General features: G+C 39.2%; 1 protein-coding gene across 1 annotated transcript; it reads left to right on the forward strand.

The window, feature by feature from the left end:
• The first annotated feature begins 2,569 nt into the window (after positions 1 to 2,569).
• Positions 2,570 to 21,816, forward strand: LOC139732558 (uncharacterized). Its single transcript, XM_071643412.1, has 6 exons — positions 2,570 to 2,686; positions 6,403 to 6,546; positions 12,889 to 12,954; positions 14,621 to 14,689; positions 18,024 to 18,246; positions 20,149 to 21,816. Exons 2-6 carry the CDS (start codon positions 6,432 to 6,434, stop codon positions 20,288 to 20,290), a joined length of 615 nt encoding a protein of 204 aa, XP_071499513.1. The 5' UTR covers positions 2,570 to 2,686; positions 6,403 to 6,431; the 3' UTR covers positions 20,291 to 21,816.
• The last annotated feature ends 3,367 nt before the right edge of the window (positions 21,817 to 25,183 follow it).

Genomic DNA, 25,183 nt, shown 5'->3' on the forward strand with positions numbered 1-25,183 from the left:
ATGATTTTCTAAGCATGACCTCAGTTGTGTACTGTTTGCAAGAAAAAAAAAATCCTTTTGTAAGCAATATCGTTCCGATTTGCATATATCAGTGCTGTTCCTATGTAGGCCCTACTGTTATATTTGCATAATCATATTATATAAAGAGTGTCACTATCGATTGCTATTTTTCCCACCCGCAAAGCAGTTATGCAATAATTGAAAATTGATAGTAAAACAAATGATTTTAAAGATCAATATGTTTCGAAATTTCACGTCTTGTATACTTACTTACATAATTCATGCATAAAACGCCTGGGTTAATTAAATAATATGGAAACAATTCAAGCAACTGAAGAGTGTTGTTGCGAGAATATTTTCTTATTCTATTAGCTTTTTGGATATTAAGTTCAAAGCGATTTAAGACATTGTCACATGATTGCTTTTTGTTTGTTCTGATTATCTATGTATAGGTATTGATATGCGTATTATGCAAATAACAGGTTGTTTGCATAGAGACAGTTTGTCTCTTTGGATGAATCATTTGCTTGCACGACCCAAGGAACATCCATCCCAGGTTCAAACTTTGTACTACAAAATCGAGTGCTTAATAAATTAGAAATTCTTTCTAAAATGCAGATTTTTGCACAATAACTTCCATGATTATGCAAATTTTATGTTTATTTACATAGGTATGAAATCAATTTTTGCAGGAATTGTTTCCACATATACTCTATAGAATACTTTTACCAAATTAGGTATTTCTGCTGGATGCACATATATTTTTTGATAATTTTTATATGTACTTTTGCATAAATTATGCAAATTGAGGCTTATTTGCATAGATACAGAGTGTCTCTTTAGATCAAAATTTTTCAATTGCCCTAGCGAACATCTGTACCAACTGCAAAGTAGGACATTTGTACTAAAAAATGCAGCGTACCATGTTCTACTGAAGGGACTCTCACACCTCCCTCACTTCACCATTCATGAACTTGCCCGAGTGTGGAATACGCACAACAGCAGTGCCGTAGGCTCAGAGCGGGTTGATATCAACCCGCTGTGCACAGGCTTGGAGAGCGCCATCTGTTGGTTATGTACTTATACTCGCAGCTGCTGAGAGGAATTTTTTTTTCCTTCTTCTTCAGACGATCTTTGTAGAACAATGCATGTACAATTAATCTATCATTCTATACAATATGTAGGCGAGTTTACCCAATGTCTACATTTCCACATTCAATAAGGCAGGTAAACGTAGAAAATACAATTTTGTATGTGAATATAATGAATAAATGGATAAATAATTATATTTAAAACGTGATACGAGTAACGAGTGTGTGTATAGTTGTGTGTGTGTGCGTCTGTGTGTGCATTTATGAGCGTCATTTCATAGCTCTTCTGCTATGTCAGGAAATGTTTCCGCACACACATGCCCTTTCAAATGCATGCTGCCACACTCACCTTTGTTCTTGTGTTCGCACAGGCGTGACGCTATTGTTCGAACCCTAAGCAATTGCTTGCTGAATGCAAGCAAAAGGTATGTGCACAAGCAAAAGATTATGCATATGTATTTAAGCAATTACTTGAGCTACACCTTTTACTAGACGAGCTTGTGCTTTTGCTTGAAGCAATTGCTTACAAGCAATTGCTTGTTTTATGCATTCGGCCCAATGTCATTACAGGCTCTGAAAAGCACTCTGCTACAATTTATTGACCGGAAGTACCTGTGTATGACTTTTGTAAGGCTAAAATAAAAAAGCGGGGCGTATATGCATCACTTTGGATTTTTGTGAATATTCTTTTTTTTCAGTCTGCCGATATCAAATGAGTTCCTCAGCTCAATTCATTCGATCATTCATTTGGCAGTCCTCGCTGAAAAAGTTGAGCTGTACATGACAGAAACATTAGTGATCTCCTCTTTACATAAAGGTGATACTATGACCGTGATTATTTGTTTCATCTTGACATTTTTGTCCGACTCGTACTTGCATGGTTCATATTATGTGAATCGTCCCGAAGTTTGTCATGTGATAAAATGACTAATCACTAGAGTCGATGAACGGAGAATGTGAATGGACTACTAGATACTGAACAGGGTTGACTTCCCAGTTAGAGTTTTTATCACCTCCCTGTTGTTTGGACAGCATCGTTCCGGAAAAGTTAAGTAAGTAAAGTATATTTATGAAGGCGAATCGAATCTGGGGAAGTGTGAAATGTTCGATTTTTCTGAGTTGAAAAGCGAGTCACGTTTGCCTTATCATGCTTGATTTCATATCCAACAGATAAGGATTATGTCACTGGCCCCCGCGTCACTCAGCGTGGAGTTCTGTTGCTGTTTGTAAAATGTATCATGAACACATTTTCCAAAACAAAGTAGTCTGACGTTTGTGCGTGTATGTGTAGCATGTGTACAGATGTCACGCTCCTTTCTTTTAGTCAATGAAAAACTAGAGAATTCATTGATAACTTGTATTGAATATTCATCAGCGTGTGGAGGGGTGCTAAATGTGAGTATGACGTGAATATGGGATTCGAACGATGCGATTGGCTGATATTTTGTAGCCGGCACCAAAATATTTTCCGCGCGAGACTATAGCGTACCTGAGAGAGGGTCGTGTGCAACTCACGTGCTTAATAATTATACGCTATTTTTCCTTCTCGAACGAGTTCAGCGTGGAACTGCAACGAAATTTTGCTTAGTATTTTGGTAAGTTACTTATCTGAATCTTAATTCGAGTTTATAATCATTGTAAGCTACCTGTGTTTGTACACAGAACCATTCCATATCATTCCGCATTTGACGTGAGAATGTAAACAAAACAACGTGCACATGTTCACGTGTCAGACTCAGACTCTGGTTTTGTAGTCGAAGGCAACACTCGCCGTCAGCGTCAGTCGCTGACGACGACACAATGCGGAGCAACACAACAGGGACTGGCGATGTACGTCTAGAGTTCTACACGAGCGTGGACGATTTACGGTGTTAGCCGTGTACGACAAGACATTTATTCCCACTCAGGAACTGAGCCAGTAATTGCGACAAACATCGCTATGACGCTATGAATTTACCAGAGTTGTACTGTTCAGTATGATATTGCATGTGCATCCGTGCATCCTACCATTCATTACGAGTCGGACGAGTTTCAACTCATTTGGATTTCTGTGTCCATTGCATTGTCCCAGGCCTGTGTAACTTACGTTGCTGCAGTGTAACACGTAACAGTAGGCCTATTGCCATTAATTGGGCGGCATTCGGCATTCGGCATTGGTGTCTTTATTTGGTGAAGATGAGAATTGGGCTTTTAACTTTTCAAAACCAATTTTCATCACATAAATGTCAATTCCTCATGGAATTACATGCTCTTTCATATTTCATAAGAGGTTTCTCAATATCTCCCCCCAAAATGTTAGAAACCTGAAATTTGGTTTCAACCAAAACCATACCATCCCCTTTTAACCCCGTTGCGGGGCACTGTAACCCTAGGCCTACTCGGTTCGTGTTGGGGTCGCTGCTGCGGTTAGGTAGGCCTAAGACATTATCGATAGCCAACCAAGGTAACTGTTAGTGTTGAGAGTCTTGTGACACGGTTGTGTGTATTCTGTGACACGACCATCCATGACGACTGTGGCTGTATAATTTACCATACAATGGTTTGGAGCGCCCTGGCCCTGGCCGCGATGTGGGGTTAGTGAGTCTAAATGAGTGCTTTAAGTGGTCTAATATTAACACAAATTGCAATCGTACTGCTCGATCTCGGGCTCATAACAAATAATATTAAGTTTAACTGTTAGTGTTAGTGTTACCAGTGTCGGCAGTGACAGTGTTAAAGTAGACTGGTTAATATTTCTTGCTTCCAAGCGGCGTTCGTTTAAAAATTTCTTTCAAATTTAAGATCAATCTCACTTTTGCTTACCCGGTATTTAATTTTTATCTCTGATTCTGCCTGAGTGAAGCTAATTTAATTAAAGTTAAATGAAAGTTACAAATGTAATTTAGATTCCAAATTTTAATTGGAGTAACAACCCAGTTTGCGGCAGGGTACCAATTTCTGGCAGGGGCACTTTTGTTGGCATGTCATGTGCTTAGTTCAGAGTCTACAGTAGTCTCTCTTTGGAACACAAGCAGGAGTTATAGAATTCTACTCCCAAGCGTTATGGGAAGTGACGCCTGATTGGGCCTTTTCATCAATGAATGAAATAGCCCCTGCGAGTATGCCGCAAATAGGCACCTTGTACAAAGCTTGCCGCAAACAGATTATTCTACTCTAGTCTAGAGCCCTAGGGCCTAGTTGAGCGCATGTAGGCCCTGCCTGATGAAGGTCTAGATCCTACTATTTAAAGTCCTATCTAGGAGTAGATATCTAAATAAGCAAAAATTTTAAGTTAAATTCAGATCTATCCAGGGGGTTTAGGGGCCACACACTGTCAGTGCCTTGGGGCAATATGCATGTGATTTGAAGTTTCATTAAATTTCTAGCAAAAGTTAACTATGCAAAGCCCTATCACAGCACAGCTGCGCAAAGCGTGTGGTTGGTCGCGATCAGGCTAGCAACAGGGTTCAGTAAGCATAGCAGAAGCCAGCATTTACCCTAACATTTAGTAACAATTTTGCTAGCTAATTTCAGCAGATTGGTGCTCTGCCAGGCATACATACGTCTATAAAGGCATGCAATGAGTAGCAAGTCAATCTTGAACTGGTATTTGATATTGCTGTATGCATGAACTTGGCAATGTTTTTCGCAAGAATTTCATTATTTATGGCCCAAGTTGCATTGCAATGACGTGATAGAGAAGCTAAAGCGTGAGAATATAATTCTGTAGCCCAAAATATCAGAATCACATTGAGGTCAAAAACTGTGTGGCCCATAGGCCCCTGGATGGCCTAATTTTACATTTTAACTCAAACCTAAATATAAATGTAATTTTGATTAGTTTTGCTTTATTTTGGCAATATCAATTTTATTCTTACACAATTTACAACTGAAAAGATTTATTGCTTCATCTGCTTACTTTAGATTACCAATACTTCTCTCCTCCCAATTATTCACTTGGTAAAGGCAGAAGTTACTTGGATGGTCTTTGCTGCACTTTATTAGGTCATGCTGTCTTGGCGGCCTCGCGGCAGTACACTCAAGCAGCGCGCACATGGAAATGATTGCTGCTGCAGACGATCAACGGTAACGCACATGCTGCGCTCGCTACGAAGCACTGTGAATTGCTTTGAATTAGTGCAGCGATGGACAGGTTTTGCAGTCAGAAGCGCAGCTTTTGCCCATGGACGTTTCTTGATGGCTGGATATGGATTGTAATACCAAATTTGGTATTACATTCCATTTGGACTCCCAGCAATCAAGTTTGTGTAAGTAAAATTCAAAGTTTGGGGTTGAATGTAGAATTTTTTAAATGTTTTGTGACTGTTTCCCAGGATGTTCCCATGAAAGTGTATGACTAATGGGTCCTTGGTCTCTGGTCGGGCTAGTCTCTTGCATGTGATATGGTCTCTAAGTGAATAACATTAATGTAATGTTAAGCACTTGATTTCAAAAAAGCTGTATCATGAAGGTGTAACTTTGTAGATTTGGGGGGATGAGTGGACACTCCAAATATCTTTCTTTTTGAGATATTTTCTAAATAGCATGCTTTACATAGGAACCCAATGAGATTGTATTCTACTCAGAAAAGTGTACGATAAAAACAAGAAAATGAAATAAAATTGAGAGGGAACTTGCTAATAGTAAGATTGTATACTCCTAGCTGATTTCCATCGGTAAATGTTCCTTTATTTACTATTTGCAAACCTCATCATCATGTCTCTGTCCCGGTCCTGTCAAGTGTATAAAATGACTGGAACCCAAGCATGGTTGGAACTTATGGGGCACAGATGGTCTTGCATCAGGATGCTATAAGTCTGATATCCCACAACTGTAAACAAATAGCAAATTATGGCCAAATGTGCCCACATATATTTTTTCATATAACTCTGAATTGTTTCTCATCATACATAAGAGTTCTTTACGTACCCCCACTGATTTTGCCATGCCATTCTACGCTACCCTGCCCTTGTTACCTAAACCTTACGCGCAGATGTGTGCCATGCCCACCACTTGCCAAATGTGCGTGCGTACATCCGTGCGTTGAAAAAAAAAGTTTGATGGTTTGAGTGTTTCTGGATTTACAGTAAGCAGTTTGACTTAGAGATATTGTCAAAGAAGTAGTGAACAAGAGGGTATTGGTATTGGCAACTGCATGGTACTTTTTTTTTTCTGCTGCTTAGACAACTCTGTTTTATGAATCTGACTGCATTTGACTCCAGCTCCTCAAAATCTGTGATTTCTGCACTTGAAAAATCCAATTGATTGATTTGGCATAAATTTGCTGTTCACTTGAGAACGGGTTGTATCCTGCATTTCGATTCTCCCCCAGACTGAAGTCAGCCGGCTAAACAACCCAAGATGAACAACTGCTACAACTGCGGAAAGCCTGGGCACATCGCCAAAAACTGCAATGACGACTATCGTGGTGGGCGGGATGAGTACCGCGGCAGTGGGCGCAAATCGGCTGGAGGAAGTAAGTTAACCTATTTTTAGCACTTAAGTATCACTTTCTCTCTTTTCTGTGCAAGTATAGCCATAGAATATACATATTTGATTTTTATTTTATACTTCTTTTCTGGTGGGGGGGGGGGGGGGGGTTAGGGTGGATGGTAGCTTATAGCTTGTTCATGTTATCAGGTCCAAGTGAATGGGACCTTTTGAATACTGAATTTGTGTCATCTGTTTTGAATATGTAGTCAAGAAATAAATGTGTATCCTTTTGAAGGTGCAGTGATGATGTGACAAAGCCCCTTATGTCGATAAATCAAAGCAACATTTAGTGATATTGCTATGCACCTCCAGAAAATCTTTCTTGAGAGATGCTTCCAGATGAGCCAACTGTGATACTGAAAGCTACCATAGCACTGGGCAGCTGTCTCGCAAAACTGCTCTAGAGAGCACTATTGGTACTTGTTCCATTTAGTATAACCAGGGCTGCACATAATTTACATGGCCAAGAATGAAGAGAATTCACTCAAAGGATTTTTTTTTTCCTTGATCATGAGATCAAAATCTCTTATGAGGAGGTTGTTATTGTTTTTTTTCCCCATGCCGTAAACTGGGGGGACTTTGGACAGGTGGGTGACTTTGGACAGGAATTGTTTCACTGGCATTTTTATTTTGCTGTTGGTTTTTCTGAAAATATTTTTGTAGGTTATGAATGACTGCACTTCTCGTGTATATTGCAAGCAGCAAAATAATGTACCTGGGTAAGTGAATCTGTCTGAACTGTCCAAAGTAACACCCCGCCTGTCCAAGGTCCCCCCAGTTTAAGGTGCTGTGTATACAGGCTTATGGGTGGGTATTTTTGCCATTGTTTTGGGATTTTTCTTCCCCGAACATCTTTTCCCCCACTTGACTAGCTGGGGCAAGGCAATGCATTGATGATAATTTATACCCGTAGCGTAGGCTCAGGCCTCTGAAACTGATGCGTTTCTATCCGGCTCTGTTACCAAACTCCACTTGCAGGTCGCTCCTCGACCAACAAAGGTAGGCTTTTGCAGACCAGCTTATGTCAGTTTGTGAAAGTTGCACTGTCTTTCTGTGGTAGTCCATGATTGGTTGCCTGGCCCCCCTGGATGCCTGCGCACTCCAAGCACAGTTTGCAGTGTGTATTGGTGAAAATTGTGCCTATATTGACTGCAATACTGGTTTATATCCTCGTAGTTTTGCTGTTAAAGGGTGTGTACAGTTCTGGTTGAGGTGAGGATTTAGCTTTGAACGTTTTGCGAGATATTCAGAAATCACTCTATAATATGTCAGAGAGCATGCAATTCTAAGGGGTATCAGAAAGTTTATTTGATGAAAATCAGTTTTGAAGTGGCTGAGATATCAAAAAATAAGGTGAAACAAAGAGATCCCACTAAAAGGCGTGGCCTGTTGCCTTTTATTATTATCACTTTTTATGCCTCCGCAACGAAGTGGCCGGAGGCATTATGTTTTCGGGTCGTCCGTCCGTCCGTACGTACGTACGTCCGTCCGTACGTCCGTCTGTCCCGTTTTGTTTTTGTCGATATCTCAAGAACCGTGTGGTGGTTTTACATCAAACTTGGTATGAGGGTATATCCTTGGGGGATAATACTTTGTGTGGATTTTAGGGTCACAGGGTCAAAGGTCAAAGGTCACAGGTTATTTTGTGGAAAAAAAAATTGAAATTTCATGTTTTTCTCCATATCTTGCAAATGGTTCAAGGTATCTTCATGGAACTTAGTATATATGCTTGTACCGATGGGCAGTGATTATCTAGGGAAGTTGGGGGTCATGGGTCAAAGGTCAGGGGGTCAAAGGTCAAGGTCAACTCCTCAAAATATCACTACTTTCCTTATATTTATGCAATGAATGAAGGTTTTTTTTTTAAAAAACTTGATGTATACATGTATTACCCAATATATATTCTGTGGGAAGTTTCTTGCCAAAAGGTCAAAGGTCAAGAGGTCAAGTGAAAGTGCTGAATTGCACTTTTTCCTCCATATCTCAAAAGTAACTCAAGGTATCATCATGAAACTTACATATTTATGCATGTTCAACCTAACAGTGATTCTCTTTGGAACTGTGAGGTCAAAGGTCAAAGGCCAGGTTTAGATAATGCTATTTTCCCATTTGATACTGAAATTATACTTTTTCTCAATACCTTGAAAAATTACTCAACGCATAAACTTATAAAAGGGTCAAAAGTCAAGTAAAAATCATCAGTTCCCCAAATACCTGCATTCTGGCATTTTAATCATTCATCCAATTGAATGTAGTTCTAGGAAAGTGAACATTCAGCACATTTGTGTCAAACCTGTCATTTTAATATTTTGCCAATTGTTTGAAACTGTCATCACACATTGTCAAGACATTGTACTATAGACCTATTAGGAGAACCATGCATTATGGCGGAGGCATATCAGTCGCCGTAGCGATATATCTAGTTTGGATATGTCAGCCATCTGAAAACCAATTTTCATCAAATAAATGTTTGAATCCTTCTTAGAATTGCATGCTCTTTCATGTCAGAAGAGGTGTCTCATTATCTCACTTAGGAATGTTTAAAACATGCATCCCCACCTCAACCAGTACTGTACAGTCCCTTTAAGGTTGATACTGGAATGCCTGAACTCAGCAACTACTTCCAAACTGACAAGTCAGTCTCATATGTCGATGTGATGTTGTTATTTTATTAATGGTTTACAAAGAGCACATACAGTGCTTTCCTGTTTTAATGAACACAGTTAAAATGAAATTCTCGATAACTGAAATTCTTGTACAACAAAGTTGACATTAGGTCCCCAAATTATCATTTACTCTAACATGGATCCATTTCACATAAAGAACTAGACTGTAGAAGATGACAGAATTGCAGGTACAGTGAAAGCAGCATAAAGTAGTTTGATGGATGCTCAGTTGCTGCAGGTGGACTCAACAATTGCTCTGTAATTGTTTTATGTTGCCTCATAAAACGGGCTCAGGACTCCAGACTCTGTAAATGCACTGTTAAACCAGATGTATTAAAAATAGAAATTTAAGCAAAAACAACAAAAACTTGTATTGGAAAGAATACAGATAAAATTGAAAGTTTATGTACAATGAAGTGACTGTAAAATACACCAAATTGTTAGTTTGAATACACATATGACCAGTTGTCAAGGCTAATATGCAAATTCAAATTAACACCAGTCAAGTTCATAAAATATTACTCTACTCTCTTAAAGGAGACCTCCGGATGATTTTCAGATTTTTACATTTGAACAACTATAAATTAGTTATGCTGAGGACAGAGCTTTAGAATATTGTGATAATTGGGATGAAGAATAATATTTTTAAAATTTAGAACAAATTGCAATGAACAAGGATGATGACATGGCAGAGTCACCATAAGAATGCATGAGTTGGGGCTCAAGGAACCAGAACAAAAGAAGAAGGCATGCATAGATTATACACAGGTGAACTCGCAAGCAAACAGTTTTGTAATGGAATTACACTGCTACATTTCTAAAATATGTGAACCTCCTACTGTATGTCATCATCCTTGTTCAGTGTAATTTGTTCAGTGTTTTTACAAAGTATTGTTTCTCTGCTCAAGAACCACAATAAATTCCACAAATCTAATTTATATACTACATGATGTGAAATTATGAAAATCATCTGGAATGTCCCTTTAATTTGCTGTGCGAAGGGCAGAGGATATGTTTTACCGTGCTGTTGATTTTATGTACATGCTTAATATTTTGCGAGGTTTTCATTTTTTTTTTTTCTGCGAGTAGAGTGCTGTTCCTGAATTCAAAAACACACAGAAATATTAACTCTGATCATGACGGGAATGTGATGTGCACGCTGCTGCATACAGTGTACATTTCCCCATTCAGTACTGTACGTCGTAATAGAAAATTTAATCACTTGCAAAATATGTTGCGAAGTTCTGATTTGCAAATTAAGTTAGACTCGCTAACTGTGAATGGCGTAAACAGTAGTCCAGCAAAATAGACGCACCCTGTTGATCGAGGGCTTTGCATATCTGTGGGAACAATTAAAGTGAAAGATGACTTGTAGCTGGATGTGATGTTGTCCTAGTTAGATTTCTGTATTTGCATGCTTCGTCTTGAGTAGTACAAGTGTGTGTGATAATTCCAGTGGCAACCTGCTTTGCCGTGATGCCCAGTGGATGTGTGCGTTTGTAGATCAAAGTCTAAGTACTCGTTCAGTCAACACATCTATGTAGATATGTAATTTGCCATTCACTTTGAGCTCCTTTGTAAGGACCAGGTTGGTCTTGTAACCATTCTCATCACAATAATTCTCCAACCCCTTCCCTTTACCCACCCCACCCTCTCCTCCGCCCCCCCCCCCCCAAAAAAAAAAAAAATGAAAAGGGATGTATTAGTACATATAAGCATGACCTTTACAATTTGCTTTCCACATCAGTGTAGGTCCAAATTTCAAGTGTGTCTGCACAGTAAGAGGTTCCTGTCAACTTTGGAAAAGTGCTTAAAAAAGTGCTTAAAAAAGTGCTTGCCCTTTTTTACAGTAGAGTGTTGAAGTTCATGCCCATGATATACCCACTAGCTTGAGTAGAAATTTCGCTGGCCCTTCTACAATCTTTGAACATTGTGATAAGGCAGTGTGTCAATTGCCAATGCTTCATTGTCCTCAGAGCGAGGAATTTTTGGAGGTCAGGTCGTATATCATATTACTAATCGGATGGCATTTGTGTGTCCCTGCTGTGCATTAATGCCAGCAGCCTATGTTGTCTTAGCAGCCTATGTTGTCTTAGCATTCATCCATCTGTTCAAAGCGTAATTGTCTCTCCTTGCTGTGATAACTTGGGAATGGCATGAGGCATCGTACCAAGATCAGACTAGACTTTTTCATGTGAACACATGACTATTTGCAGTTCACTGATCTGACCATTTTCAGAGATCACATGACCAAAGTTTGGGACAATGTTTGTATATATCTTGAATAAATGATACAAGTCTAAACTTGTTATTAACAATAACTATTACCACACTCATGCTGCATGGAAGGTTTAGATGTGACAAAGCACTTTACATACCTGGGAAACACTTTCCTTCGTTGCATTTATTTTTTTTTCCCATGGCAGGGAAAGGGTAAGGTCTGCTTCTGAAGTTAGCACTCAATGATCTGATTCAAGAAATAAGTTACAAAATGTAATGAAACAAGTTAAGATGCAAACTGTGGTACCCTTATGTGTGATTTGGTCAATTTCTCTGTTTATGATGTATCTCATATCTAGATTTACAAGGTTTTGTACTTAAAGGACAAGTTCACCTTCATAAACATAAGGATTGAGAAAATGCAACAATATTAGTAGAACACATCAGTGAAAGTTTGAGGAAAATTGGACAATCGATGCAAAAGTTATGAATTTTTAAAATTTTTGTGTTGGAACCGCTGGATGAGGAGACTACTACAGCTTGTGAGTCCTATGCGTACAACAGTATAAAGAAAATGTAAAAGAAAATTCAACATATTTTCACTTTTTTCGCATAATAAAAGAGCACTTGACTTGCCTCTTTCTAAAGGCAGGGGGAATAATATTACCCATAACATTTGTCGGTAACAAGTCAGGGGAATGTGTACTTTTTTCAAAAGATGGAATTTTGTGAAATTCTCTTTATATTTTCCTTATATTGTTGTACGCATGTGACATCTAAGTTATTCATACACTGCAGTAGTCTTCTCATCCAGCGGGTACTGCACAAAAACTTCAAAAATTCATAACTTTTGAACGGATTGTCTGATTTTCCTCAAACTTTCAATGATGTGTTCTACTAATATTGCTACATTCTCTCAATCCTTATCTTTATGAAGGTGAATTTGTCCTTGAAGGAAAGGCCATTAACAGGGCTGTGGATATGGTTTGTGGTAGAACTTGACATGCCATTGTATCTGAGTCAACCTTGTATAATTGAAATATGTCACAAGATACAATGTACAGTACTAGTGGTATAGTACATTTTTCAGGACACCTCTGACAGTGAAGTGTCACAACTCTATCCCATGTTAGACTGGAAATGTGTTTCTTTGTGTTTGTGTGGTGTGCTATCGTAAACTACACTTGTATAGGATCAGGTTTTTCTCTTACTTTTCAAATCTGTGGTCGCCTTCCTCACATTGAAAAGCAGCTCTATAACATATCAAGTCAGAGTGTTACTATGTCAGCTTTGTCAGCATCATTGTAATGTGTAAGATTTTGCAAGTTACGTGTTGTATCTTGTCATGATGTGCAGTTTCAAGTAGTAGCCTATATTTTATGGAAATGAATCTTTACTTTAATCGTGTACCATCCCTGTGTATTTTCTTTGTTTTCTAGTCCGCTGCTACAGATGCAACAAGTATGGGCACTTTGCCAAGGATTGCCAGGCAGCTGGAAACGAAAGTGAGTAAACGCCTTGCTAATCAGAAAGGGGGGGGGGGGGGGGGTGACAAGTGCAGGATAATATCCTTCTTCATGACTGTCTGTATTGCATATCACAAGGACATCATGATTTGATCATCAAGTTGTAAGTAGAACTTATATTGTGAATGTTTTCAGTTTCATTCGCCTATTTTCTCTCCAAAAACTGAATGGTCAGCCAAAACAGTGTCATGTTTGTTTTGTCTTCAGAGCATTTACAACACGATACAAATGTATGCTATACGCCCTAAAAAAATAAAAATAAAAAGATAGAATGAAAAGCCCAAGTATATGTTGTATAACTCATTGTGTCTTGGCTTGGACTTCACGTTGATCACAGAACATTACAATGACAAATAAATGGGAGGCAGCATGTTTGGCATTCTTCTGTTAGTGTAAATGGTTGATAAGAATTATATCCTAGTAGCCTTAGACCCCGTTTACAGTGCGGGGCTGGGCTGCGGCTCGGCCGCGGTCGAGCCCACCTTCATTTCAGTGTAAACGCGCAAAAGGCCAAATGCGGGGCCAAATTGGCCGCGCATTTGGCCATGCTCTGGAGGTGGTCTTGGCTCGGCTGCGGCCGAGCCCAGCCTTTTCTCATTGTAAACGCAAACTGGGCCAAATGCGCGGCCAATTTTAGTCTGGCTTCCAGACCCTCTGCGGGGACTATTTTGCTATTCAGGATATAAACCCCCTCAACGTCGAAAACTAGTATAGTTTAAGGTGGTTTTGTCCTGCAAAGGATTTTTCCTTCGGCAAAAGCTGTTGCCTGAACGGTGACTTCGTCGCCACGGAATCCAGTTGGCAAAGGGTCTGAAAACCAGACTATACCAAATTGTGTTTGTTTATAAGCAGAGCTCCACTACGACAAAATATTGGAAGGTTTGAATTAAAAGCGCGGCCGAGCCCGGCAGTGTAAACGGACAAAATTACGGGGCTCGGCTGAGCCCCGCACTGTAAACGGGGTCTTACAGGTGGTAACAGAAAGCCATTTCATTTTTACCTCATGAGGCATTGCAGAAGACTTAGCTCCATGAATTACAGCAAGAGATTATTTAAGAATTTTGCAATATGTTGGTTGTTCAAAATATAGATCAGCTAATTGTAATCTTGCAAATACATCTGCACAGAGGGGGAGACAACTGATAAAAATCTTTCATAGCACATATCTCCTTCTTGCTGAGACCTAGGACCCATAAATCGTCGGGTGCCCGTGCATTGGCCGCTAACGCAATACAATTTGTATTGCGTTAGCGGCCAATGCACGGGCACCCGACGAAATGATATCTGCTTGTTACAAGCGAGTCATACATAAATGTAATACTGAAGGCAAGTATGGTTAGGCACATGGGGGTGAAAGCACCTTGTAACTTATGTGAAGTACAGTATAAATTTGTTATGAAGAGGTCGTATGAAGCAACAAAAAAAACAAAACAAAACAAAAAAAACCCGGTAAACCCTCTTGTAACAAGGTGGTTTTGTAGGTCCCAACTCTTGAAATTGTTTGTTTTTGTACTCTGGTATAGTGAGAAAGCTGATATAACAAGGTACAATTATTGTGGTTTTTAGGTTCTTGGTGGATCGCAGTTCCACTGTAATTGCTCTTGTCAGTTATAAAAAAATATTTTTCTTGATGTCTTCTGTCTAGATCTGTGCTACCGCTGCGGGGAATCTGGGCACATCTCCAACACTTGCCCGAACCAGGACCCAGGAATGGGTATGTCTGTGATTTAGCCCTTCTTTCTGAGTAATCCATCCTTGTCCTTGTTTTGCCATGTTTGGTCTTGTCTTCTCTCAGCTTATCTTCTGTCATCTTGTTCTCCTCTATGTGGCCAGTGCCTTTCAGACATTTTTTTTATGCCTCTGCCAGGAAGTGGTGCGGAGGCATTACTGTATACGCTATAATTTTCGCGTACATAAATTTTCGCGAATTGCAGCTGTCACACATTTTCGCGAGTGGTTAAATTCGCGATTGGGGGACCAGAGAAAATATGAAGTGGCAAAGAAAGTGTGAATTTTCAACTTACTAGCATATAAGAATGATACTAGTTATACACTGCATGAAAAAGACTTGCCAAACTCTGCGAACTAGTAAGTTAGAATTCAACATTTTTGAAGTGGTTAAGTCCATCGCGCTAAATTTCTGACGATTGGTCCCCTTGCGATAATGGATTGGCTCTCTACAGTATTCGTAAGTAGACGTGGACGTGCGTAAACAAGCTTAGCCAGTATGGTCTGTTCGGTAAGCCGTGACATGGTATTCTAGTGCTGAAATGTTCGTATCATCAAGGCAAGGGATTCATTTTGGAAGGTAATATTTTCGCGTGTTGTTAATTTCGCGAATAGCTCCCGACTCGCGAAATTCGCGAAAATAAAACCCCCGCGAAATATATAGCGTATACAGTATGTTTTCGGGTTGTCCGTCTGTCCGTAATGAATTTTGTGGACAGCGTAACTAAAAAACCTTTTGAGATTTCCTAATTAAACTTGGCATGTATGTGTATTAGGGGGTGAAGTTGTGCCTATCAACGTTTGGGTGCACATGCTCAAGGTCAAAGGTCAAAAAGTCAAGGTCAAATACTTAAAATTTCACTATTTCCCCCATATCTATGCAATGCCTGAAGATATTTTCTTGAAACTTAGTGTATGCATGTATTACCCAATTGAGACTCTGTGGTGAAAGTTTGGGGTCATGAGGTCAAAGATCAAAAGGTCAAGTAAAATGTTAAATTTCACTTTTTTCTCCATATCTTGGAAATTGTTAAAGGTATCTTCATGGAACATAGTATATATGCATGTACTGACTGGCAGTGGTTATCTAGGGAATTTGGGGTCCATGGGGTCAAAGGTCAAGGAAAATACTTCAAAATTTTACTATTTCCCTTATATTTATGCAATGCCAGCAGGATTATTTTTTTTTAAAAACTTGATGTATGCGTGTATAATCCAATTGAGATTCTCTTAGATTTTTTTTTTTTTGCCAAGAAGGTCAAATGGTCAAAGATCAAGTGAAAGTGCTGAACTTACTTCTTTCTCCATATCTCAGAAGTGGCTCAAGTTATCTTGAAACTTTATATTAGTACATATTTATGTATGTTCTGCCTGACAGTGATTCTCTTATGAATCCTAGGGTCAAAGGCCTGATGAAAATGATGACAATTTACGGTTCAATACAGAAATTGCACTTTTTCTCCATACCTTGAAAATTACTCAATGCATAAACTTATGAAAGGGTTAAAGTCAAGTTAAAGTTCTTAAATCCCCAAATACATGCTCTCCTATTCATCCAATTAAACATAGGTCAAGGAAGATGAACATTCAACACATTTGTGACAAACATGCCATTTTAATATTTTGCCAGTTTTGTGAAAATGTAATCGCACATTGTCGACATATACTATAGACCTAATAGGAGAATCATGCATTATGGCAGAGGCATACCAGTCGCCATAGCGACATTTCTAGTTTTTAATAATCTCTAGTATGTTTAAAGATGAGCTGGGCCCTTTGATCTGTGGTAATGTACACAATGTAAGTGTTTGTCTGTTATTTGATACTTTGCTTATTGGTTGATATATAAACTTGAAGTTCAGGAAAAAACAAAATTTACTTGTGGGCCTTGTGAAAGGAATTCAGGCATTGGATGTGGTAGACTTGTGAAGATATCTACACAGTTACATTTGAAATTTAAGGTGCTCTTTTTACTAAGATGAAAGTTGATTTAATCAACTGTAATACTAGTAATGTAAAAGTGGATATCTTCATGTGAGTAATTTTTCACACTTGGCCGCATAAGATGAATTTTTCATGCTTTTAGTTTTGAGGAATGAAGACACGAGACGTAACACAGTGGTAGATAAAACAAGCAAATATAAGCACATGCTTTTATTTTCATGCTATTTTCTGGTCGCACGAAATGCACAAAATCTTCAACACAACAAAAATATCCACGTTTACAGTATTTTTTTTTTAATTGTCAGCAAAAGCATTTTTTTCTGGTGTTAGTAGAGAAGCAAATTTTAATTGGCATTGATTGCCAAGGACAATCAAATAAGGTTTTTGTCACTGTTTTCTTTATCTTTTGTACTGAAATTAAGTTATCAATGCATAGAGAAGTAAACAGTGCTTGTAAAGACATCCAGCATTGTGAGGTTTACTCTCTTTTTAAAACAACATTGAAGAGCTTATGATATCAAAGTAGAGTTGCCAGACTATTATGACTTTTAGTAGCAAGATCATGGTCAGGTATGCATGTATGAAGCTCATGGAACTGCACAGTCATTCATTTTCAATGGCATACGGATTCATGGGTTTACTTGTTGACGTACAGGGAATAATTTTCCTGGTGTCGCATCGCAATTGCTATGCATTTTTACAACGCTGCTACACAAACTAACTTTTGTGTAGCAGGTAGCAGTTTTCTTCCATAGAAGTGTACAGGATAACATCTAAAATATTGTTCACAGGGAATAATTCGTCGCTTGCCCGGAAGAAGGGAACGAGCGCGCGAATACGCGTAAAAATAGATTTCGAGAAAATCGCAATTTAAAGTTTCAATTGACTATATCTTTGATATTTGAATATCAATACTGCTGAAAATTCACAAGTGAACAGATAATATTCCAATTTGGTACTAGCTAAAGTGGCTATAATGAATAATCTACAAATTTTATGATATTGCTTATGATCTTACCTCATGCAGGTCTTTTCTCGAAATCTATTTTTACGCGTATTCGCGCGCTCGTTCCCTTCTTCCGGGCAAGCGACGAATTTTCCTTCTCGAAATTGAATAGCATTTTTAGTTGGTAGTGATACACTTTGAACAAAATGTTGTACCAGCCTATGCATTGAAATTGCTATGCAAATGATATTTTGCATAGCAGTCATACGAAAATGCATAGCAAACTGCTACGCGATACCAGGAAAATGATTTCCTGGTTCATCAGCTGAAATTGCTAATCAAATTTGAGTTGGAAAATAATTCCCTTACGTATACTCTTCTCTCACTGTCTCACCCTGCCTCCCCCTCTCTCCTTCTCCAAACGATTCAGTGAAGTGTTACAACTGCTCCAAGCAGGGGCACATGCGTCGTGATTGCCCCGAGGGAAAGAGCTGCTACACCTGCCACAAGGTTGGGCACATCTCGGCCGAGTGCCCCAACGGGGGCATCCAGGAACGCAACGGGGAACGAGGGGGCAGCAGGGGGGGAGTGTGTTACAGCTGTCAGGAGGAGGGCCACCAGGCTCACAAGTGCCCCAACACCACCTGCTACAAGTAAGCCGATGATAACTGTGTACTCCCGTTTTAACAAACACGATTATAACAAAATTTGGGTTACAACGAAGTAAAAATTCAGGGCACAACATTATCCACTCTGTGTGATTTTATTGTCGAGCCCACCGGAGGTGCGGGGAGGCTAAGGGATCGCCTGCGGCGTCCGTCCGCCCGTCCGTCGTCCGTCCGTCCGACGTCAATAACTCTTTACTGTGGGCTTCAATTGCAATCAAACTTCGATGGAAGAGGGGTCATACCACGTTTCACATTTTACCATACTGTAAACGTGGAAATTTTCGCGGTACATTAATTTTCGCGGATTTCGCGCTACGTTCGGCTAGCGCGAATTCAAAAACGCACGAATATATCTTCGCAATTTTCTATGCACATTTTGAACGGCCTGGTGCGCTTCGTCGATGATACTGCTACGTAGTACAGACATGTTTACGCATATAGCAGTATCATCGCACGCACCGCACGCACCGAGCCCACGGCCGATTGGTGTGCTACATCCCCCCGACTACAGTACTAGTCCTACAGAACATGTATCGAGTAAAATACATGTACTACATAGTTGAGCGCTTGTACTCGCACTCGCGCCACTCGCTACGTCGCTTATCGTACGCTGGCATCGCTGGATGAAGACAGCGACTGTGTATTAACCCGCTGCCGAGCGCGAATTTAAGAACCCGTGAATATGTTTTCGAGCCGCTCAGCGCGAAAAATTAATCGCGCGAAAATATTGACGTTTACAGTATATGAAGGTCACCTCTAGGTCAAAGCTCACAGGCAGGGGTCAATGAACTTTAGGGCACAATGTTACGTTTTTACGGCGCGTTTCTATTATGGGTCGTAACATTTGATCCATAGGTCCGTTTATGACTAAACTTGGATGGTAGATGTCCCTTGGGGAGTGGATGATCACCACAAGGTCAAAGATCACAAGCAGGGGTCAACAAACTTTTAGAGCCCAATGTTAAGGTTTTATGTCGAGTTTCTATTATGAGTCATAACTTTTGATCCATAACTCCATTTGTGACTAAACTTGGATGGTAGATGTCCCTTGGGGAGTGGATGGTTACCACATGGTCAATGGTCACAAGCATGGGTCAACAAACTTTTAGAGCCCAATGTTAAGTTTTTATGGCGCATTTCTATTATGGGTCATAACGTTTCTTTTTTGCCATAAATTTTTACCCTCTTATATCTCTTTTTTTTAAAATCTGCTATATCCCATTCGCGTACAATTTCTTGTACGCGAATGGGCGAGACACATCATGGCACTTGCCTTGTTGTTTATGTTTTTGGTTCTAACAAAATTTCAATATAACGAAAGAAAACTGCCGATCCCAAGGACTTCGTTATAACAGGAGTCTACTGTACTGTAAAACCAGAAACTTGTACATTTATGAAACTTTGGTGAATGTTTGCGAGGAGCTAAGATTTGCGAAGGTAAAATGCACACGAAGGGTTTTGTGTACATAGTTGCATTGAATGCCACTGTCAGTTCACAAAAGTTTCATGCTGCGAATAAGGTCGCTGGCTCCAATCAGTGAAAGTTTCATGTCACGAATGTTTCTGGTCTTCAGTATGGTGATGAATATGATGATTATGATGATGATTGAAATGATACAAAATTGTGTAATGATGATCGTGATGGTTTCATAGTAGTGATTAGAAAAAGGCATTAATAACTGCTAATGATGGTACTTTCAAATAGGGTGCATAAACTCAATTCAGTGCTTTGAATCCACTTGTGTGCATTTTACCATTCAGGGCCAGTCTAAAGAAAGCTTTCTCATTATTATCAACCTTTGAAATGGATGTGTGTGCTAAATTTGAATTTGTATAAGTGATCTGTGGTATTGTGTAAACATTTTCTCCTTGTGCTCAATTCTCTAGCTGTGAGGAGAAAGGTCACATGGCCCGAGACTGCCCCCACCAGGAGTACAGCCGCCGCCGAGGAGGTGGCATGGCCGACACTAAGTGCTACAGCTGTGGCGAACTGGGCCACATGGCCAAGCACTGCACTGTCTCGGCGTGAACCATCAAACCCCACTCCGGCTATCTCCACTAAGATTCTGGTTTCCAGTCAGTTGATGGGGGAAGGGAGAGACAAAGAAACCATTATTTGAGAAAACCAAAATATGAATTTACCCTGAAAAACAAAAGAGACCGCCTCGAAAAAACACTAATCAACTGAGGTAATTCAGCTGAGGCCAACATCAGTGCCGAATTGTTACTGTGGGTGTCGTCGAAAAAAGTTTGGCAGGAGATTTCGACACCGCAAGCAAGAACCAACCATGAATCATTCAAAGAAAGAAAGAAAGAAAGAAAAAAGGCAAATCAACCCTGGTGCCGGTGAAACGATGGCAGTCAGGTGGTACGTTTGTAGGTGCCGTGTGCCGCTGTGTCTGCGGCCAAGATATGCGCAGGTAGATTATGGCAGACCAGCGCGGGGCTCTCGGCATGGCCTGCTCTGTGTGGACATGATGAGCAGGTAGGGGGAGGGTGAAAAGGAGAAAAAAAAATGCCAAGTTTGAGGCAATCCTGTGTAGGGCCTGGTCTGGTCAACTGATTTTGATGCTGGTTGACGCTGTAGGAGTTATGTAGTGGAGTGGAGTTTGGTGTATCAGCCTTCCCTTAATGGACACCGTGGGATTGGCACCAATTTTAAACCTGTTCAATTCGCAAGTTCTCGTGAAACATAAGTCAAAGGTAGTTTCAAAGTGAATTTGTGTGCTACAGTTTTGTGTAGAGAGTTGTGATTTTGATCATTTTTTTTTCGATAATATATGATTTCATGTAAAAAGTGACACCCATGAAGTGTTTGCAAATAAGCAAGTAATTGTGTATTGTTTTTCACCAGAGAAGTGAGAAAGTAGTCTGCACTGTCAAGACTAAAAATTGTTTGATTTATGACAATCTTAGGATCACATTTTTTCTGTTCTTTTTTTAAGTGGATGGGGTGGGGGTAGTTTACACACTTTTGATAGCATCCACAATACAAAAACTGTATATTTAACAATAGTGGTATATTAAGTTCTGGCTGTGTAATTTGTCTGGTATTTTGATATGTACTAGAAAGAACACCTTTTTTTTTCAGAGTTTGCTAACTAGGGAGTCTGTCTTGACAAATTTGTAGTGGGTACATTGCAAGCATGAGAATGTTAGTTGTGTGCCTTGCAGAGCACTTTATCCATGGACTGTTTATGACGATGTGCACCCAGAGGTGTTGAATCACCTCCTCTTTTGTAATTCAAGATCTAATATGCCATTGAAGTTGAACAGGTAACACTTGGCTCAGTTGGAAAAAAGGAAATGATTCTAAATTTTCAAATTCAGGCAGTGAGATGAGACATATATGTCTTCACAAGATATGTTGGAAAGTGTTATCTATTTATTATTATTATTTGTAACAAGCATTTGCTACTTAGGTGAACATCTATTCTAGTTCTTCTGAGAGCGCAATGCTATTCAGTCATGTAATAAAGATTACTAGAAAGCACTGTCAGTTGAACTCTATGAGATTATTAAAATTTATGTTTTTTCCATGGCTTCTGGGGAGGGGGGGGGGGGGGGGGGAAGGAACCCCCGTGACAATATTTACACTTTGCTGCATTCAACTGTAAGATGCAACCCCTGAGGAAAAAAAATACAATAATACTCTTGTTCCAGTGGGCATCCAATTATAAGTCTCAAAAATAAATCACAGCATCCTATTTGTTTATAGTGTGCAAGAAAATAATTGTATAAGGAAAAGAAATTGGACCCAGGTGAATCCGTTCTTCACTGTGTTCTGCATTTGGTCCATTTTTATAGTTCATTATCAGTCTGATATATGGGGGTGGGATGGGGGATGTTGCCTGATATTCATTGTGTACATACCACATTTGGGTCTTTGCTAAAGTGCAGTGTATTTGTTCAGCAATGGTGGCAAAGTCTTGCATGGTGTGTATAGATGATTGTATTGGTGTTTTGTAGATTCCCATCATGCAATGCAGTAGGCTTGTCCATAAAAATCTGTTTTTGTTTTTTTTATGGTGTAATCTTGTCTGTACAAACTTTTTTTTTTTGCAGGCCAGTTTATTATTATTACTTTTTTTTTAAAATATAAAGTTGGATGAAGGATTGGACATTTTTAGGAACCTGTGAAGGGCAAAGAAACTCCTGTGGCTAATGCATTGTATTGCATTATATTAATGGTGTTGCAATTCTGAGGTATATTGCTTTTCCATAAAATGACCCCATGAAATGATGAGTATGTGGGCAGAGGTTGCATGAAATATTTCACAATTTAACAATAGTCCTCCCTTCCCAGCATCCCATAGTGTTTCTATGCAATGAACCTGATTTAAAAAAAAAAAAATTAATTGAATGTCCTCATAAAAACAGAGGTATGAGGTGAAAGTTTCAGAGTTTGAGAATGCAATACACAAGTTGTATAAAAATAATTAATGTGCTGAGAAATTGAGGATATCTTTCAAAAATCATAATCACACATATTTTAGATGACATTTGTTAGCGAGAGCATTGGTTAGGTTCCGAGTTTCTCTTCTGGAAGTGTTTGAAAATAATTATGCATAACATTGACCAGTTGATATGGATATGCTCAATATTTGGACGTCAGCTCCCATTTTGCAAACTGTATTTTTTTATATGAATGGTCCCTCCTTGCATTTCTTTTTAAAAAGATGTCCGCCACGATTTAAGATGTGTGGACAACCTTAAGAGACCAAAGAAAGAGATCGCGGTATACAAATGCAAGTTAAGTTATAAAGTTAAAATTGTAAAATTTGGTGTTCATCCACAATGAATCCAACTGGATGGAAGACATAGTTCAATTGCGTGTGGAGGACATAAGGACCTAAATGGTTGAACTTTGTAATGTTTATGTCCAAGATTTCAGTGTTTATTATTAAAAAGCATGATTCCGTTCACAAATGGTTATGTTGGCCCGTGTCTGCTTTTATGTTTTGCCAAGAAGCCACTTTGTCTTTCAGATGAAACTAGCCTTGTACAATGTAGTTCACATCTATAGCATTTGAAAACGTTCATGTATTGTGCGAATTTACTTACCTTGTGTGTCAGCTTCAACAAATTACACCTCCCCAAAACAAAAGTGCACAATCTCTTGAATTTAAATGTGAAAGATGCAAAAAAATGGGGGAAATTTTCAGATTGCCTCGTTATCTAATTGGTAGTGTTACTTTGTAGTCCTTTCAAACTCGCTTTTCACAAAGCAACCAGAGTTAAACCGGGAGACCATGAAATTGCTTATGGTCTCCCTTTTTGATGTGGAAACAAACTTTGCTCTGCTTCCCTGAAAGGGATTGTATACATGTAGTTTTGGTTGAGATGAGGCTTCTGGTTTCCCACGTTTTTGTGAGATAAGGAGAAACCTCTTATGAATAATATGAAAGAGCATATACTGTAATTCTAAGAGGAATTCAAAGTTTAATTGATGAAAATCGGTTTTGAAATGGCCGAGATACCCAAAACAAAGTGATCCTAATAAAAGTTGGGACCCACCTATTGCGTGCATTTGAATAGGATCGGTTTACTTTGGTTTTGGATATCTGCCATTTCAAATCCAATTTCATCAAACAAACTTTTAATACCACCAGTTTGTATTTTGTTGTCGTTTGGTTTTTTTGACATATTCTGGGATAGCGCCATCACACTGCTTGTCTTGTGTGATGCGAATCACACTTTGGCAACAGGGAAAAATACATGTACAGTGTACTCCTCATTATAACAAACATGGTCTTGTAACAACAAAATCAAAATTCAGGTCCAAAAATAATCATCTACAATATATCTTTATACACTATACTGTTCAGCTGTAACGAAAGAAACTGCCAGTCTGGAGGACTTCGTTGTAACAGGAGTGCACAGTATTATAAAACAGTCCAGCATTGGCACTAATGTTATGACAAAATTCAGGTTACAACAAAGTAAAAATTCAGTCTGCAACATTACTGGTATCTGCTCTGCTTTTTTATTGTTACCTCCGCCAAGGAAGAAGGAGGTACTGTAAAAGTGGAAATTTTCGCGCATTTTGCGCAACGAGAAACTAGCGCGAAAATAAAAGCACGCGAATATTTTTGCTTGCCATATGTTCCCGTACTTAATGTCTTGATTCCGCGAAATTAAAAACACGCGAAACTTTTCTTACCGGGCCGAGCGCGAAAAATTGATAGCGCGAAAATATCCACTTTTACAGTAAGCGATCATCGGCATTGGTTTGTCTATTTGCAAAATAATTCAAAAAGTTGTGAATGGATTTGAATGAAACTTGCAGGAAAAGTTTCTAATGACACAAGGAGCAGATTATTAAATTTTGGTTGTGACCAGGGAAGTTTTACGGATTTTTGAAGGATTTTTGATATTTTGGCATGTAAGGTCAATGAACTTTGGAATTCTAGCTATGCATACTGGAGGTTTACATACGTGCACTAAAGTGCATACTCTGCTGAGGCAAGGTGCCACGCAGCTGGATGCTGATGACGTAACAAAAGGCTTCTAAATTGGGAAATTTCATGCCTGTTTAGTGAATAGGTTGTTGGCTTGGCAGAGGTCTGCGCTCTCCGAGTGCTTTCTGAGTTTGTTTGTTCGGTTATAACGACAAGAAAACTGCTGGTCCTGAGGACTCTTTTTAACAGGAGTAGCTCCTAGAACACGGCTTTTCATCATACATTGTCCTTCCTTGTCATTCATTAAAAGGAGGAACAACAAGCACACAAGTATTAGGAATGGCATTTGCCACAGTTTCTTTATTCAATTCTCCATAACTTTTTTAAGATATCTCCATTTGATACACACAGTACAAATATCAAATACAAAGTCAAGTCTACAACACTGCAGACCCAGCCTGACTTTGTACATCACACAATTTACCTTGACACTACGAAAACCTTTTTTTTTCCCTCTCTCC

Source organism: Diadema antillarum, unplaced genomic scaffold (assembly GCF_040938485.1).
Source record: "Diadema antillarum isolate AM-2024a unplaced genomic scaffold, OU_Dant_1.0 seq00000432_RagTag, whole genome shotgun sequence".
Lineage (NCBI taxonomy): Eukaryota > Metazoa > Echinodermata > Echinoidea > Diadematoida > Diadematidae > Diadema > Diadema antillarum.